At 34.4% G+C, this 15,198-nt stretch overlaps 1 protein-coding gene across 1 annotated transcript; it reads right to left on the bottom strand.

The window, feature by feature from the left end:
• Positions 1-1,770: 1,770 nt before the first annotated feature.
• Positions 1,771-7,850, bottom strand: LOC141667143 (putative glucuronosyltransferase Os03g0107900). Its single transcript, XM_074473526.1, has 9 exons — positions 7,439-7,850; positions 6,837-6,983; positions 5,617-5,681; positions 4,826-4,895; positions 3,204-3,422; positions 2,758-2,901; positions 2,473-2,608; positions 2,112-2,391; positions 1,771-1,964 (listed from the first exon to the last, which is right to left on the bottom strand). Exons 1-8 carry the CDS (start codon positions 7,766-7,768, stop codon positions 2,162-2,164), a joined length of 1,341 nt encoding a protein of 446 aa, XP_074329627.1. The 5' UTR covers positions 7,769-7,850; the 3' UTR covers positions 1,771-1,964; positions 2,112-2,161.
• Positions 7,851-15,198: the final 7,348 nt, after the last annotated feature.

Genomic DNA, 15,198 nt, shown 5'->3' with positions numbered 1-15,198 from the left:
ATAATTCCATACGGGTACAACTCTTATTTGAACGAAGTTAAAAAAATGCGATCTTTGAATATAAAAAGTTTATGTAAATACAATAAAAAAAAAAGATAGATAAATGTCAAAATTTAACAAATGAAGAACAGAACATAACCATCTATAAGTTGTCGGTCATTGTATAGTCATTGTCCACATATTAAGTACATAAAACGCCTTAAAATCCCGTTACTCACTCCTGATTAATATCCATACTATTATATTAAAGACGAAAAATTAAAAATTTGGTTGTTGGTTGTTGGTCGTTCTATTATATTTAAAATAAGGATACTCAATATTATATTTAAAATAAGACACCTAAAATTACTCGCCTACCAATTCTATTATATTTAAAATAGGACACTTATATTATGACACTTTATATTATATTTAACAGGACACCTAAAATTAATCGACTATCAATCATATTATATTTAAAATAGGATACTTATATTATATTTCTATCTATACTATTATATTAAATACGAAATATTGAAAATTTGGTTGTCGATCGTCGTTGACCGTTAGATTTATTCTAAAAAATTAGTATTATTTAAGAGGTATAATGTTCGAATCCTGCCGACAACATATTAAAATTATAAAAGAAATTAGTATTCTTTGAGAGGTATAATCAAATTTAGAATTTACAATATATATGATAAAACAACCGTGCATCGCACGGGTTATATCATAGTATACATTATATATATAGAGAGCTTTAATTCAATATTTATGAGTTTACCCACCCTGCAAAACTAACATCAGTCAGACTGATTTAACGAAATGCAATCGTTCGTTAGAAAAAATTAAGTTCGTGCATGTTATTATATATGTGTCATTTTTGTGCGAAAATTAAAATTCATGCCATCATAATGCAAATAAATCTTAATTATATAATATTAGGTAATAGAAGAGAGATGAGAACTTTAGTAAAAAGTAGCCTAGCAGTTAGGTACCAAATCCTTTCCCAAAATATTTTCTACTCCCTCCATCTCATATTATGTGTCACATTTTCTTTTATAAAAGTCAAATTGACCAATTTTTGACCAACGATTAAACATTACTCGTATATTATTTAAAAAAAACTAAAAATTATATATTAAAGTAGATTAAATCTACTTTCCGGTGATGTAATTTTTTTATTTTGTTCAATTATAAATTATTAATAAATTTCGGTCAAATTTCGGTCAATTTGACCGGCACAAATTAAAAAAAAACACATAATATGAGATGTAGGGAATTAAAATTACATAATTTTTTTCATATTCTAATTCACGGGAGTCTCGTCTCATTGTTAGAAAAATTGCAAAATATACACCTTACAAATCAGCATTTACAAATGATTTTTAAAACCATTTCGGGTACTCCGACCTTTCTCTTTAGCAAACGTAAATGAACGCTAAAAATTTGATAGAGGGAAAAATATTGTCTTCATCCTCTAATTTCAAGTGACTAAAGATCTTGGATATGCTCTAGGATATCGTAATTCACCAAAAAACATATCATGTATTTTTTCTGGGCAATGAGGTGGGAAGCACATTTTCTGAAACTGTATTATGTAAATTATTTGATTTATAACTTCGGAGACGGGAGCTCCAAGTTAACTTGTGAAATAGTATGAATAAATATTTCGCATGAAAATCCAGCAGGCTACATTTGTATTTAGTTCTACGTCTCATTAGTCTTTCCTGAGTGCAGATTCTGTAGAAAACTTGTATGGAACTTTAGATCAGACGATGGAAGTTAAAGGGAAGAGTGCAGAGGAGAACATTGAAAGCCAATACTCTGTGGGTGGTGATGTGTAAGTTACATATGTAAGACACCTTTTGCATTGATACAATTGTTCGGATGATTTGTAAGTTACATACACAATGTACCCTTTCCACTGATACAACTGTTCCGATATCCTACTTAAAATTTGCCCTTGCCAATTTTACTGTTACCTGAATATACAATATAACAGTGTAAAGTAAGAAAAACCCTTCAACAAGAAATATCGATGCCAATTCAGGAAGGTATGATTTTGCTTCAGGGGAGCACTACATTTAAAGCTAATTAAAGAATAAAATGGAATTTGGGAATGGGCTTACCTGAACACGTGTTGATTAAGTCTGAGACTTAATAACGATTTCAAAAAAGATCAAGGCAATGGCATGGGTGGTTTCCACTTGTTGAATTCCATTAAGTTTCTGTTCACTACAGATCCGTTGTGCAACCAAAAAGTTTCAGTTGACTGGTGGAATTGCCTCACTTTCCTCTGAAGTTCCCACAAAATTCCGGTAAACGCAGAGCAGGATTCGGAATCAGGGGAATACACCCACAAGCACCTAACTTCTCTTCCACGAGCTATCATCCCCTCTATCTCTTTGTCTGGGAAACAAAACTTGTTAGGCATACCAAATTATCATATGAAACACAAAGCACCGCGCAAATCACTTCAGGGAATGTGACCTGGTATTGATTCCAAGTATTCTAAAAGTTCACGACTTATCCGAGTGGATGGCCATTTGATCGAGATCTGTGTGTAATCGACAATGTTTTGGAAAGGTAATTCCACTTGATCTGACAAGATCACGGGCACACACTCCTGTTAAAAAAAAAGACTTAACCTCCCAGCACAGAGTATGTAAGTATACATAAATGAATGTATGTGTGTGTGTGTATCTTTCTATATATATATATATATATATATATAGAGAGAGAGAGAGAGAGAGAGAGAGAGAGAGAGAGAGAGACCACAAAAAAGGACTCATAAAACCGAAGAGTCCAAGATGACTCGCCACGTGGAGCAAGGCAGAACTTGGCATTTCGGAGGTGCTGAAAATAATCTTTTCTACCAAGTTTGTCAGGGCCACTAAACTTCAGCTCAGGAGATTCCAACTGTTTCAGGATGCATACAATTTGGATAGAATCAGCTAACTCATAAGTAGAGCAAGTTCTCTAAACTGAACCCTGTAGAATACAATGCATGTTGCAAACAATTTCATACAAAAAAGAATGGAGGTAAATCGTAATGAAGGTCATCCCGAACCATATATTAACTTAGGCAGTTTATATAATATGTGCTTGGAATTAGGGCAGAGAAGATGGATATAAAACTTCGGAATGTAGAGTATATTAAGGGAATTGCAACATTCGGAAGAAAAGTGAAGAAAGAACTATTAATCAAGTAAGAGATCAACCTTATCCGGAAACTGCTTTGAAAGATCTATCAATTGAAGACGACCAATCTTTCCTTGCACCCGACCTAGGAAGTTAGCCAGATGCATCCTCTCTGACAAGGGTAATGGCTCAACAAATCTTGCTCCCTGAGTAGTCATACCATCATCAACATTTCCGGGAATGATCAAGTCTTTCCAGGTATTAAAAGCACTTGTATCTCGCTTATCTGTTCGATCCCCCTGCATTTGTTAGAGTGTGATTTAATATATTTTGAAAATATTGACAATTAATAAAAAAAAAATTATACACAATATCTGATATTTGTTAGTAAGAGTTTAAAATTAATCGCAGCCAATTTCTTGACAATTAAATCTAATGTGCATCTATAATTTACCATGTAAATAGGCCAATGCACCCCATTCCATTAGAAGAGAAGTAAAAATTTCAGAAAAAGAAGGAAAGATGAATAGGAACGATCCTTCAGCACTAGATCTTTAAATAAGGCAGAGAGCTTAAGACTTCATGCTTTCTGGGGACTCAATGTTATTAGAGTAAGGACTCCTATTCCTCATACTTTTATTATATATTTGTCTGATTTCAACCATACCATTATAGAATAAAATCTAAAATACTCGAGCCTAACCCTTCACCAAAACACGACCCCTTATACTACAATTTCAGACATATTATCAGAAGCCTCGGGAATTTCAGATTCTGCCAGTTAGCCACTTGCTAGTTATGTAAGTACTTCACACTCTCTTGTCATGGACAGCAAGTTCAATTTTTCAACCTGCTTTAGGTTTTTATACAACTGAAGAATTCTCTTGTTTAACAGAACAGATTCTTAGTTACGAAATGATAGAAATTAAGAACTAGGTTATGTGCCACGGCACTATAACTCTAGATCACTCCTCAGTAGCTATAACTATCTTGAATGTTTAGGTCAGTTTAACCATCCAATAAAAGTCATTAATTGGTTTAGCCAGCTTAAACAGGTCAGGTGATATAACATTCCATTAATCTACAAATACAAACACGTAATAAGTAGATAAAAAACTTATTCACCTACCAAATGTTTAGAATTACAACTGCAGATTTACTATAATAAAAAATTCTTGCATATCATAACTAAAGCAGCAATTAATACTTCCAATTTCTATATCCTTGTAAATCTAATAAACAAATTCAATCAGGCCAAAGCTTCGTAATTTTTTTTTTAAAACGCAATGAACCGGGCAATCAAAAGTCACATTTAGTTAACTGTACGATTAATTGAAAGGGAAGATGTTCTATTTTAAGCATAGCCACCAAAGTGAACCCAACTATACTGCAATACGCTAGAATGGTCCAAGTGCTAGAATGTCTATCAGCTGCTTTGCTAAGCTTAATGCTATTGGGAATACTAATGAAACTCAACAATTCTATCAACTAACACCTTCATGTAGATAAAGTACATCAATATTCCGGCTATTAAACTTTACATAAAAATGGCCAGAGTTGGTGCATACTGTGATTGTATAGGCTAACACTAACACTCATCACTTATTGAAACGTTTCTGAGAGCCTGAGACCGACATAAACTTTATATTTCCGTAGGACAAAGTTTGGAATTTAACAGATATATGTCCTGCAACAACTGTACCTCAGGAGTCAGGATTATGGAGCGGTTTAGATACTTTGCCCAGGATTTGAACAAGTGAGCCCCTGCACCACTGCATATTAGCACAATTACCTAATGGTGAGTTCTTTCATAATAGGGGGTCAAAAGCTATAAAATGTGACATTCAGCAAAATAGATTCTTAAATCTTTTATTTAATAGAAAATTCTTCAAATATCAGGCAACTATTGCAAACCTACCAGGAAGCAACTTTTTGTAGGTGGAGATGCTACACAAATATTTAATAATGTCAACTTTACGTGCTTCAAAAAAATCATATATTTTTTATAGTCATGACCTGACACTTAATTCTTAAGATAAAACTGCATTAAAGTGCTCCCGTCTATGAGATGAAATTCGCTTTATCCACATAAAAGAACTGGATCTCAGAACTACCATTTGCCTAATCACTTCAGTAGCCTGAAGATGGAAAACATGAGTTATGCATTTCATTAACTGTAACGGGGTGCATACGTATAATGTAACTAATTCCAAGGTTACAAAGAAAATACATCTTAATATTAGTGTTTTTTAACAGAAAAAAATCCTATTAATAAAATAAATCAGTCATATTTTGTTTATACACACATTTTAAACAATTGTTACGTGTAGAATGTTAGCTAAACTCATTATAACGATAATCATCAAACCCTTCCAAGGATACTGCATAACAAATTTGTACCTAATTTTTCAAGGAATGCAAGGGCACATCAATATAGCAAAACTGCAGCATTGATATAAAATAATAAAATTAACTGTTTATGAATACACTTACCTTGGAAAAACAAATATGTGATCGCGACCACCTGATAACCTGAAATATGGCATTTGACTCAAGACCTGAAAGCAGAATGTATGAACAACATTAACCCCTTGCTCCCGAGTTTTAACAAGGAAGGAAAACAAGTGAAAGTTAAGAAAAGTAGTTTTACTTCCCTTCGTAATGGTGCTCCCGAGTTTTTAATAGGAGTGAAAACGAGTGTTAATGAATGTAAATTTAACAAACTTTCACTCCAGAAATGAGATGAAAGTACTTTACTTCATAATCACTTATTTCTTCCCATTTAAAAACTCGGGAGCAAGGCCTTAAAGTAACTAAACTGCCATGTTTCCCCTAATTTTAAAATCCTAGAAAGCAAATGAAAGCAGTCATAAAATTGTGTCACTCTCGGAAAAGGGACATTTGTCTTATAAAAATTACCTCTAAAACTCCTTATTGCAGTTTGTTTAGATTGATTGATGGTTCTATAGGTCATATGAATTAGAGTAATATAAACATTTTACTTTGACTTAATATATGAAACCAGTCAGTACATGCACTGTCCGCTACTAACTTTGCTACAAATTTTCATCACTCCAATGTCCAATCATTCTACTCGCACATGTCACTTACTTCTGTTCTTGAGTATCTATAAATAGCTGCTAAAATATTTCTAAAATTCTGGTTTTATTTCGCAGTCAGATTTAATTCATGTAAAGCAATACGGTTTGCATCGACACGATAATATAAATAACATCATAGCACAAACAATGGCTGATCTTAATTAAAAGCACAAGTTTGTTTTTGAGACTGAATCACCTCAGCCCTGCATACTTTCTAAAACTGGACAATTAATATACTAGTTTCTCTCTTGCGATCTTAAAATGAATAGTAACCATTAGGGTAATCAGGATGGGTGTTTGAATGTAAATAAGTGTGACCAAAATGGAGGAGAGCATAATATAATGCACATGAAATTATGAGTTACAAAAACCTTCAAATTTTCTTTACTAGAACAGGGTGAAAATTATCAATTACAGAATAGGAGACCCAGTCAAAGGAACAATCCAGAAAGCAAAGATCAGCCCTCCTTGAATGCGGAAGGAATTTAAAAATTATATTGCGGACATGGAATATATTTGGTGGTGTGATACAAGTAACCCATAGCAAATAAGTTTCTTTTGGCTCGGTAAGTTATGCATTAGTATACTATCAAGCATTACATATTGTAATACCTTGACATAAGTCTGGTTAATTTCTTTGTCAGTTAAGCCACCTGACATACGAACACACTTAACATAAGTGGGCACAAAGAACAGATCTGCATCTCGTTTCTTCCTTGTCCTGAATCTTGATTGCAAAAGCAACTTGTGTATCTTAACCTGCAGTCACATATAACCATTAAAGTAGCAAAGTGGTTACTGTATAGATATAAGTAAGCAGCATAGAAATTGATGGTTTAGTTTTTTATACACTTAAAAAATATTGTAACAACGGAATACCACATTGCATAACTAGTCAAAAAGTTTATCTTAATTTTGAATATCAACCCAGGATAGGCACTTAACTCTTTGAAACTAAAAATGAGATATTTGGCAACAATGAGGAAGAAATAGAGCAAAAACAATAGGGACTGACTAAGTGTCTTTCAAGATTCGAATACGCGACAAAGCAGAGAACTGTTTGTATAGTTGGCAATTAAAGTTAATCCTAAAATCCTACATTCTTCGTAGCATGTACATATATACATAATAATTTGATCAAATCCCACACGCATATAAAAAGATGAAATAATAATAATTATTATAAAAAGAATTAGGAAGAAAAAGAAACAGACTTGAGTAGCCCATTGGCCCTTAAGACACTTATCCACCGAAATCTGGGCACGTCGTCCATACATCAAGTGTTTCAACCCCTCTATATCATTCTCATCATACACATAGATCTTTAACGACAGGTGGGTCCCATACCCTCTTTCTGGCCATCGCGTTGATAAGTCGCCGTTTTGGAATTTGTATTGAAAAGATTGGTGGTCGTCTAAGAGTCTGGTGATGAAGAAGGTGGTGAAGATGAGAACTAGGGCGCCAATCTTGTGGGTGCGAGTGCAGCTGGGCTTACTGTGGCTTGTTGATCCAAACACTCTGTTCTTGTTGTAGATGCTTCCCATTCCTCCTCCCTTTTTCAACTAAAACACTTGCACAAACACACTTCAATACTCCATGCCCATCTTCCAGATTTAACTGTACTAGCATAAATCCAAATCCCGCACGGATCCCATTAATATTTTATATTAAATTATATTATATTTTTAAAATATTTATATAAATATATAATGATTATAAATTTATAATAAAAATAATAGAATAACGTATGGTTGTAATTTAGTAGAATAAATAGATTATTTCTATTAGTTTAATAATTTAGTAGTTTAGCAGATATATAACACTATTATTTATATATTTTAATAATAGGATAAATTGTATTCGTAGTTTTGTAGGATAAGTATACTATATTTAGTAGTAGTTTAATAATTTAGTAGTTTATTAAATATATAACACTATTTATCTATTTTTGTTATAATCAAAATTAGGGAATTATCGTTGAACCGAACCGTTGAACCAAATTATCTCTATTCCGGCCATTATAGTATAGTATAGTATAGATTTATTATATTATTATATTCACATTTAGGATGCTTCCTAATATTCACCCAATTAATCCAAATATATATATATATATATAGGCCTTGCTTTAAGAGAGGACTATCTGAGAACCCTTGATTTCATGCTAGAATTTCATCAAATTTGTTGCTAATGTAGAATGATAATTATATTTAAATATAATAAAATATTTTATTTGAAAAAAAAAAAATTTTAAATTTGATTCTACTATTAAATGAGTTTGGATAAGTGTGAGTCTATGTGATTCTACTACAAAATCACTTTAAACTATTATATCAAATTTAAATGATTTTTTAAATAAAAAAAGTGTGCAACTTCATTTTTTAATTTGGTAATTAAATTTTGTAACTATATGATAAAAAAAATTATGTATTTATATTATTTTAATAAGGGTTCTTTACGGACCTTTATATAATGGAGCCCTCTATGAATTGTTACCCTCTCTCTCTCTCTATATATATATATATATCTTTTATTTAAACTAATATATGGAGTTAACTTCTTACATTTTTTAATGAAAAATACTACATGCCCCAAATATTATTATAAAAAAAATTCTCAAATACTTTGTAAATGATAACCTTTCTCAAAATAAGATGGACCCCGCGAGTGCTCTTATTTATGCCACATCATTTTATAGTTTCTTTTGTACAAATTTTGGTTTACCTAACATTACTCTTTTTAAATATACTAACCTATAATCGTGTAATGCACGGCTAGGTAGTTATTTTTATTTACACTTAATATATTTATTAATACATTTTTTTTAAAAAAAAATAATTATGTTGAATATAGTATTTTGTTAGATTTTTTAAACTTGAACATTGTTTTTAAGTACAAATAATAATGATGTCGGGTATTAATAAAATTTGAATAATTATAATTTTATCTATATATAAACTATTTTAGTACAAATAAGTACATGCATATATAATTAGTAGCTTTTATAAATTTATAATTTAATTTTTACTAGCATAAATCCCGTGCGATGAATGGGCTTTCTTTAATATTATTTGTTTGTTTGCCAAAATATTCTTTAATATTTTAATTTAATTTGAATTGATTTTTTTAATATTAATTTATTAATTTGAATTGAATCGATAGTGCGTTTTTGATGAAAATAGAAATTGGTTATAAAAAATTAAAATGTTATTATTTTATTTTGTTAAATAATTATGTTCGTGTCATTTTTGGGAAAAAAAGAGAGGTTTAGTTATAAAATATTAATAATACGTGAATGATTTTACAAATATTATATTCAATTAAATTTACTGTATAACTCAAAAAAATTATATCATTAGTAAATAAAATATTTGTCGAATAAATGAATTAGTAGGTCGAATAACCCGTTAATAAATTAGTCGGGTTAGTGTGAAGGTTTTGAGGGTAAATATTTTTCTACATCGGGTTAGTGTCAGATCTAAAATTCGACCTAGGATTACGACCCGACACAAATCCGACCCGTATTCCGAAATTGACAGTCCTAAGATTTATTTTTTAGAATTTGTAGTATTTGATTTTGAAATATTAGTTTTGAAAAAAAATCGGACTACATAAATAATTATTTTCTTCATTATAAATTGATAGGTATAAAAGAAAATCTTAATTTTTATCATTACCTTCAAATTCAAATATGATTTTTAATAGTTAAAAAAGAACAACTATTTTTTATTAACAAAATTTCCTTTCTTTTAGTTTTACCCTTTAGAATCTTGTAGTTCAAAATTATTATAAAATTTAAATTTAGGATGAAACTAAGCTTTAATATCATTATGTACTGCTTATGTTAGATTATTCTCCTCTATTTAGTTTGGTTATTTGTTAACCATGTATACGGCAATTAACTTGGAGAATAGGAAAACAAAGAGAATTGATGCACGTGATTAGCCAAGCAACAACAATAATTGTTACAGGAGAAGTCTGACTTCAATATTAAGTATTTTGTTTAATTAATTAGTAAGGAAAATTAAGTAATTTCACCGAGTACCGACCGCCCGACTACTAAACTTTTAATGTTTCATCTATTATAATATAGTACTAGCTTATAACCCGCGCGATGCACGGTATCTCGATGATTTAATAGCTTAATTTTATTTTAGCTCGATCGAATATTATATTTTAGCCTGTATGAATGTTACATATTATGTTTAACTTGATGCCATTATATTGACGAACAATTTATATTTCGATTCCAATTTTGGAATAGGCCGATTCAATAATACAATTTTTTTTATCGGATCATTTGTATTTATTATTTTATTTTAACCCGAGACCCATTATACTATTATGAAAAAATCTCAGTAATTATATTTTTTTAATCTTATTTAATCCGGATTAATATTATAATATCGGGAGCCTAAATCAATAATTTAATTTTATTTTAGTCTGAGTAACATATATTATTTTGTTATCCCAAATCTTTATTTATTATATTGTTACTCGAAATCTTTATACCGACCAAATTTTTAATGTTTCAGTTATTATAATATAATAGTATAAAACCCGTACGATGCACGGTTGTTTAGAATAGTTGTTATTATATTATTTTTATTTTAATATTTTATTAAATATATATGCTACATGTTTGAAAAGTATAACCGAAAATTTATTTAATTATATGATAATAACTATTTAAAATAAGTAGGTTTTAAATAAGTTATTAAACTGACCTAGTATATCTTGCACATTTAAATAGGTCAGGTATGGGAATTATAATATTTCAGTTTGGAATTACTTAGATTGTGTATAATATTTAAATCTTGGACAAATTTATATAATATCTATTACTATTTTATCTGATCATGATTTTGATTTTAAAAATTCAATGATTAGAATTTAAGCGACCAAACTACAATGGAGAGTTCATCGGAGATTGAAGTAATTTTTCGCTTGTGGTTTACCTTGAGAGATATTAGCGTGTAATGTTGATATGTTATATTTTTTCAGAAATTTCGAATCAAAATGGAGAATGCAAGTTTATCTAATATAACTGAAGCGCTAGTGTCTTACTTCAAACTTTTTAAATATATATGTCTAACAGATTATTTTACTACGTACAATTAAGGGTTATATATGTCTTATAAGCGTGTGTACATGTCTAACTATATTTTAAGAGTGTCTATCATATTGTGCGATATACAGATTATTTTTAATATTATATAATTATATATATATATATATATATATTTGATTATACTTGGTCTAACTATTTTTTATTTTAATATCATTTTATCTTGAATTACTTACATATATATTTTAGTCCGGATGAATATTTATATTGTTCTGTTTAAGTAGTGTTATACCTAAAATTTGGCATTGGGTTGACTCGGGTCAAACGCAAACTAATTACGGACAAACTCGGTATTGCGTTGTAGAAGTTGAGGACGCGTCAAAGCATACAGGACGCGCCCAACTTTGAGGGTGTGTTTTGTGGAGGATGGCTTTATGATAAGAAAGTTTGAAGGTGCATGATTAGGGTAGAACGCGCCCAGGAATGGTGGACGCGTCCACCATGGTGAAAGTATCTGGAAATTGTGGTCTTTTGGTAATGGAAGCTGGAGGAAGCTGGAGGACGCGTCATGTCACTTGTCACTGTGGAGTGCTGTGAGAGGCGGTTTTTGAGGAAACAATACAGGCTTCATAAAGGAGAGGACTCGTCCAGGGTCTTAGGACGCGTCCTGTGTTTGGTCAATACACACTCAATGGTGACCTCAGGACAAAAGTATGCATGGAAAGGAGCAATGGATGGTTATTTTTACTAACGTATTTATTGCAGGTACTCTTTGAAGAATTCCCTCTTTGAGACGGTCGAGGAGGGGGATGTCCGTGAAAAGCTTGAAGGCCTCCAGGGGTATGCCTGATGATTGAAGGCCTCCTCCTGTATTCAACGAGTGTCCTCGTTGGGGATGCGGGGTTAACTTTGGTGTGTGCTTTGGAAGCTCTGTTCTTGTATTCAACGGGTGTCCTCGTTGGAGAACTTTGGAGTCATCCTGCACTTTGCACCCAAGAGCTTGAGATCACCTGTGGTGGGTTATCCTCATTCGGGGGACAGGGATGCGTCCGGTACTTGGGGTGAAAAGTGGCTATACCTGTATCCGTAAATCAAGGGAGATAGCTGTAGCGGAGTGTTATCCTTGCGCAGGGAGATGCACTATCCCTAAAGCTAGCAGAAGATGGATTCTGGATGGGCTTGCGATTATGGACGAGCCTTGGGCCTTCGCGGTTGGGCCTCATAGTTGGACATTCCTAAAGCTAGCGGAAGATGGATTCTGGATGGGCTTCTACCGGGCCTAGGAATAAGAAGTATAAGTCCATTAGATTTCTTATTCCACAAGAACTACGTCAGGCTTGATCCCTATATAAAGGGTACGTAGGCACATTGAGAGGGTAAGAAGTTGAGAGCTGATAAGAGAGCCACCACTTACTTTGATCAATCTCAGCCTAAAACAACCACAAACCACCACACACCGCTTGATTTTCCGGCAAAGAACCATCGTCATTGATCTTAATTCCGGCGAGAAACCTCAATTTTTGTTATTACCAGATTCCTCTGTCAACAAATTGGCGCTAGAAGGAGGGGTGCTGATTAAGATCGTAATCATGGGAGGAAAAGATGTCTTACAATCATGATGAAAGTTCTTATGATGGAAGTGACAGCAGATCTGAAGGAGAAAGCGAGGGAGGCTACACTCGTCACGAACCCTACGTGCCCAGAAACATGGTAGATCCACCGAGAGCTCCGGATGTGGGAGGAACACCTCCAGTTGTACCGCATGGGGGATACTCTTAACAGTTTTCATTCAAGGTTGAATACGGTGGAGCGTCGCAGGACGAGGAGGGGTCGTCGTCTTCCCCGTCGCGACCACGCCGTGGGGAAGGCGCCCGTAGGCGAAGGAGATGCTCAGGCCAGCGGGGAAAACCCGTGAATCACTCCACGGTGTTTAGAATAGTCTGATGATGTAGAAGCTATTGTGGAGCTTGTTGATGAGGACACTAACGGTAGAGAAAGGCCTTGTCTTGTCAATCAGGTCGTTCCACACCCCCATAGGTCTGGGCGTACGATGGACGAGCGTCGTCGTGCGGAAAATACTCAGAATCAAGATGGGGAAGGAAGAGATTTTTCAACCTTAAAAAGAAGGCTTGGCATAAGGTTGGAGGATGACGATTTGAGAATGCTGCTGGTAGAATGGAAAAAGGAAGGAAACGCTGGAGAAGCGAGGCCCCATGACACAACGTGTGTGCGCCCTACATATCAAAGGGATGATAGGGTGCGGCACCGCGGGAACGAGCGTGCCCCTCCGCGAGGAAGGTTCGGGAATTATTATCGAGGCTACCAAAGGAATGGGCGAGGAAGAATGGGATACCAACATGGAAGGGCACCCTACAATGGTAGGAGAGATGGTGTGCTCTCCACTGAAGAAGCTCCTGTCGTTATTCCTGTAGCTTCCCACAATGCTACAGGAAATGGTTCTAGGACGCGTCCTCATAACCGGGATGGCGTGCAAATTCAAGAAAGGTTACAGAATAATGAGGAAGTACCGTGACGCGGCTAGGAGGAACCTCGCGTGCGGGACAATGTTCAAAATCAAGATGGTAACATACCACAGCCGCAGCCTCAGGGCGGCGAGATCCACCGCTACATCCGGGGGTAATCAAGGGGAACAACAACAAATCGTGGAGCAACCCCAACAACCTAATGTTCAAACCATTCCTGGAGTAGGGATGTTTAATGTGAACGATCTTAAAAGGTTGCTCAACCATCTTGAAGGAGGAAGAGTAACGGCGACTACACAAGCTCCTTCTACTTTTGCTGCTGTTGTGAAGGAGGCGCAATTACCGGCAGGATACAGGAACACAACCAATGACTTACGTTTTTATGGGAATTCTGACCCTATGGAATTTCTGGGGCGTTTCAACATTGAGATGAATGTATATCAAGTACCTGACTTGGCTCGATGCCGTCTCCTGGTGGCCACTTTTAGAGATGGCGCTCAGCAGTGGTTTCAGAAACTTGATCCAGGGGTGATCACATCTTGGGAACAGATGAAAACCTTGTTTCTAACTCAGTTTCAAGCTGCGGTGAAGTATACACCGCCAGTTACCACGCTGGCCAATGTGAAACAGAAAGAGGGGGAAAGCTTGACCTCATACTTTAAAAGGTTCAATATAGAGTCTACTTTGGTGAGGGGCACAACTAATGAAACACTGAAAATACTTCTTATAGCTGGTATGCGTGTGGGAACAGATTTCTGGAAGCACCTGCAAGGGAAGGACCCTGTGTCGTTAGCTGATGTACTTGCGCAGGCGGAATCATTCAAAGCAATTGAGCAGTCGCTTGCAGAAATGAAAAAGAATGATATCACCCACAACTCCAAGGGGCCAGCCAAGAGAAGAGATAGATCTGTGAGCCCGGATTATCGGCGGAATACCAGAAGCCCTAATAGGGTGAACGCCATGAACTCACGGAGAGAATGGAGCCCACCATCGAACTATGAAAGGAGAGTAAGCAACTACACTCCACTGGCAGCATCCATTGATCATATCTTCGAGGTGAATAAGGATAGATGAATCTTCAAGAAACCAGACCATCTGACTTCATGGCAGAGTAGAGATAAGAAGAAGTATTATGATTACCATGAGTCTACCGGTCATGACTTCCATGAGTGTCATCACCTGAAAGATGAAATTGAAGAATTGATCAAAGTGGGATACCTGGGAGAATGGATTGACAAGGTGAAATGATGCAGGGGGGATGATTACAAGGGGAAAGATGAAAGGCAGCCCCCGCGAGAAGAGAACGCTGAAAAGACAGCGGAGGTTAAGTTCCAAAGAGCTGGAAGTATCAGGGCAATTTTTGGAGGACACCCCTTTGTCGGTGATAGTAATCGGGCGTTGGAAAGAAATGCGAGAGAAGCGC

Source organism: Apium graveolens, chromosome 6, assembly GCF_009905375.1.
Source record: "Apium graveolens cultivar Ventura chromosome 6, ASM990537v1, whole genome shotgun sequence".
Lineage (NCBI taxonomy): Eukaryota > Viridiplantae > Streptophyta > Magnoliopsida > Apiales > Apiaceae > Apium > Apium graveolens.
This window is presented reverse-complemented; position numbering and strand designations above follow the sequence as displayed.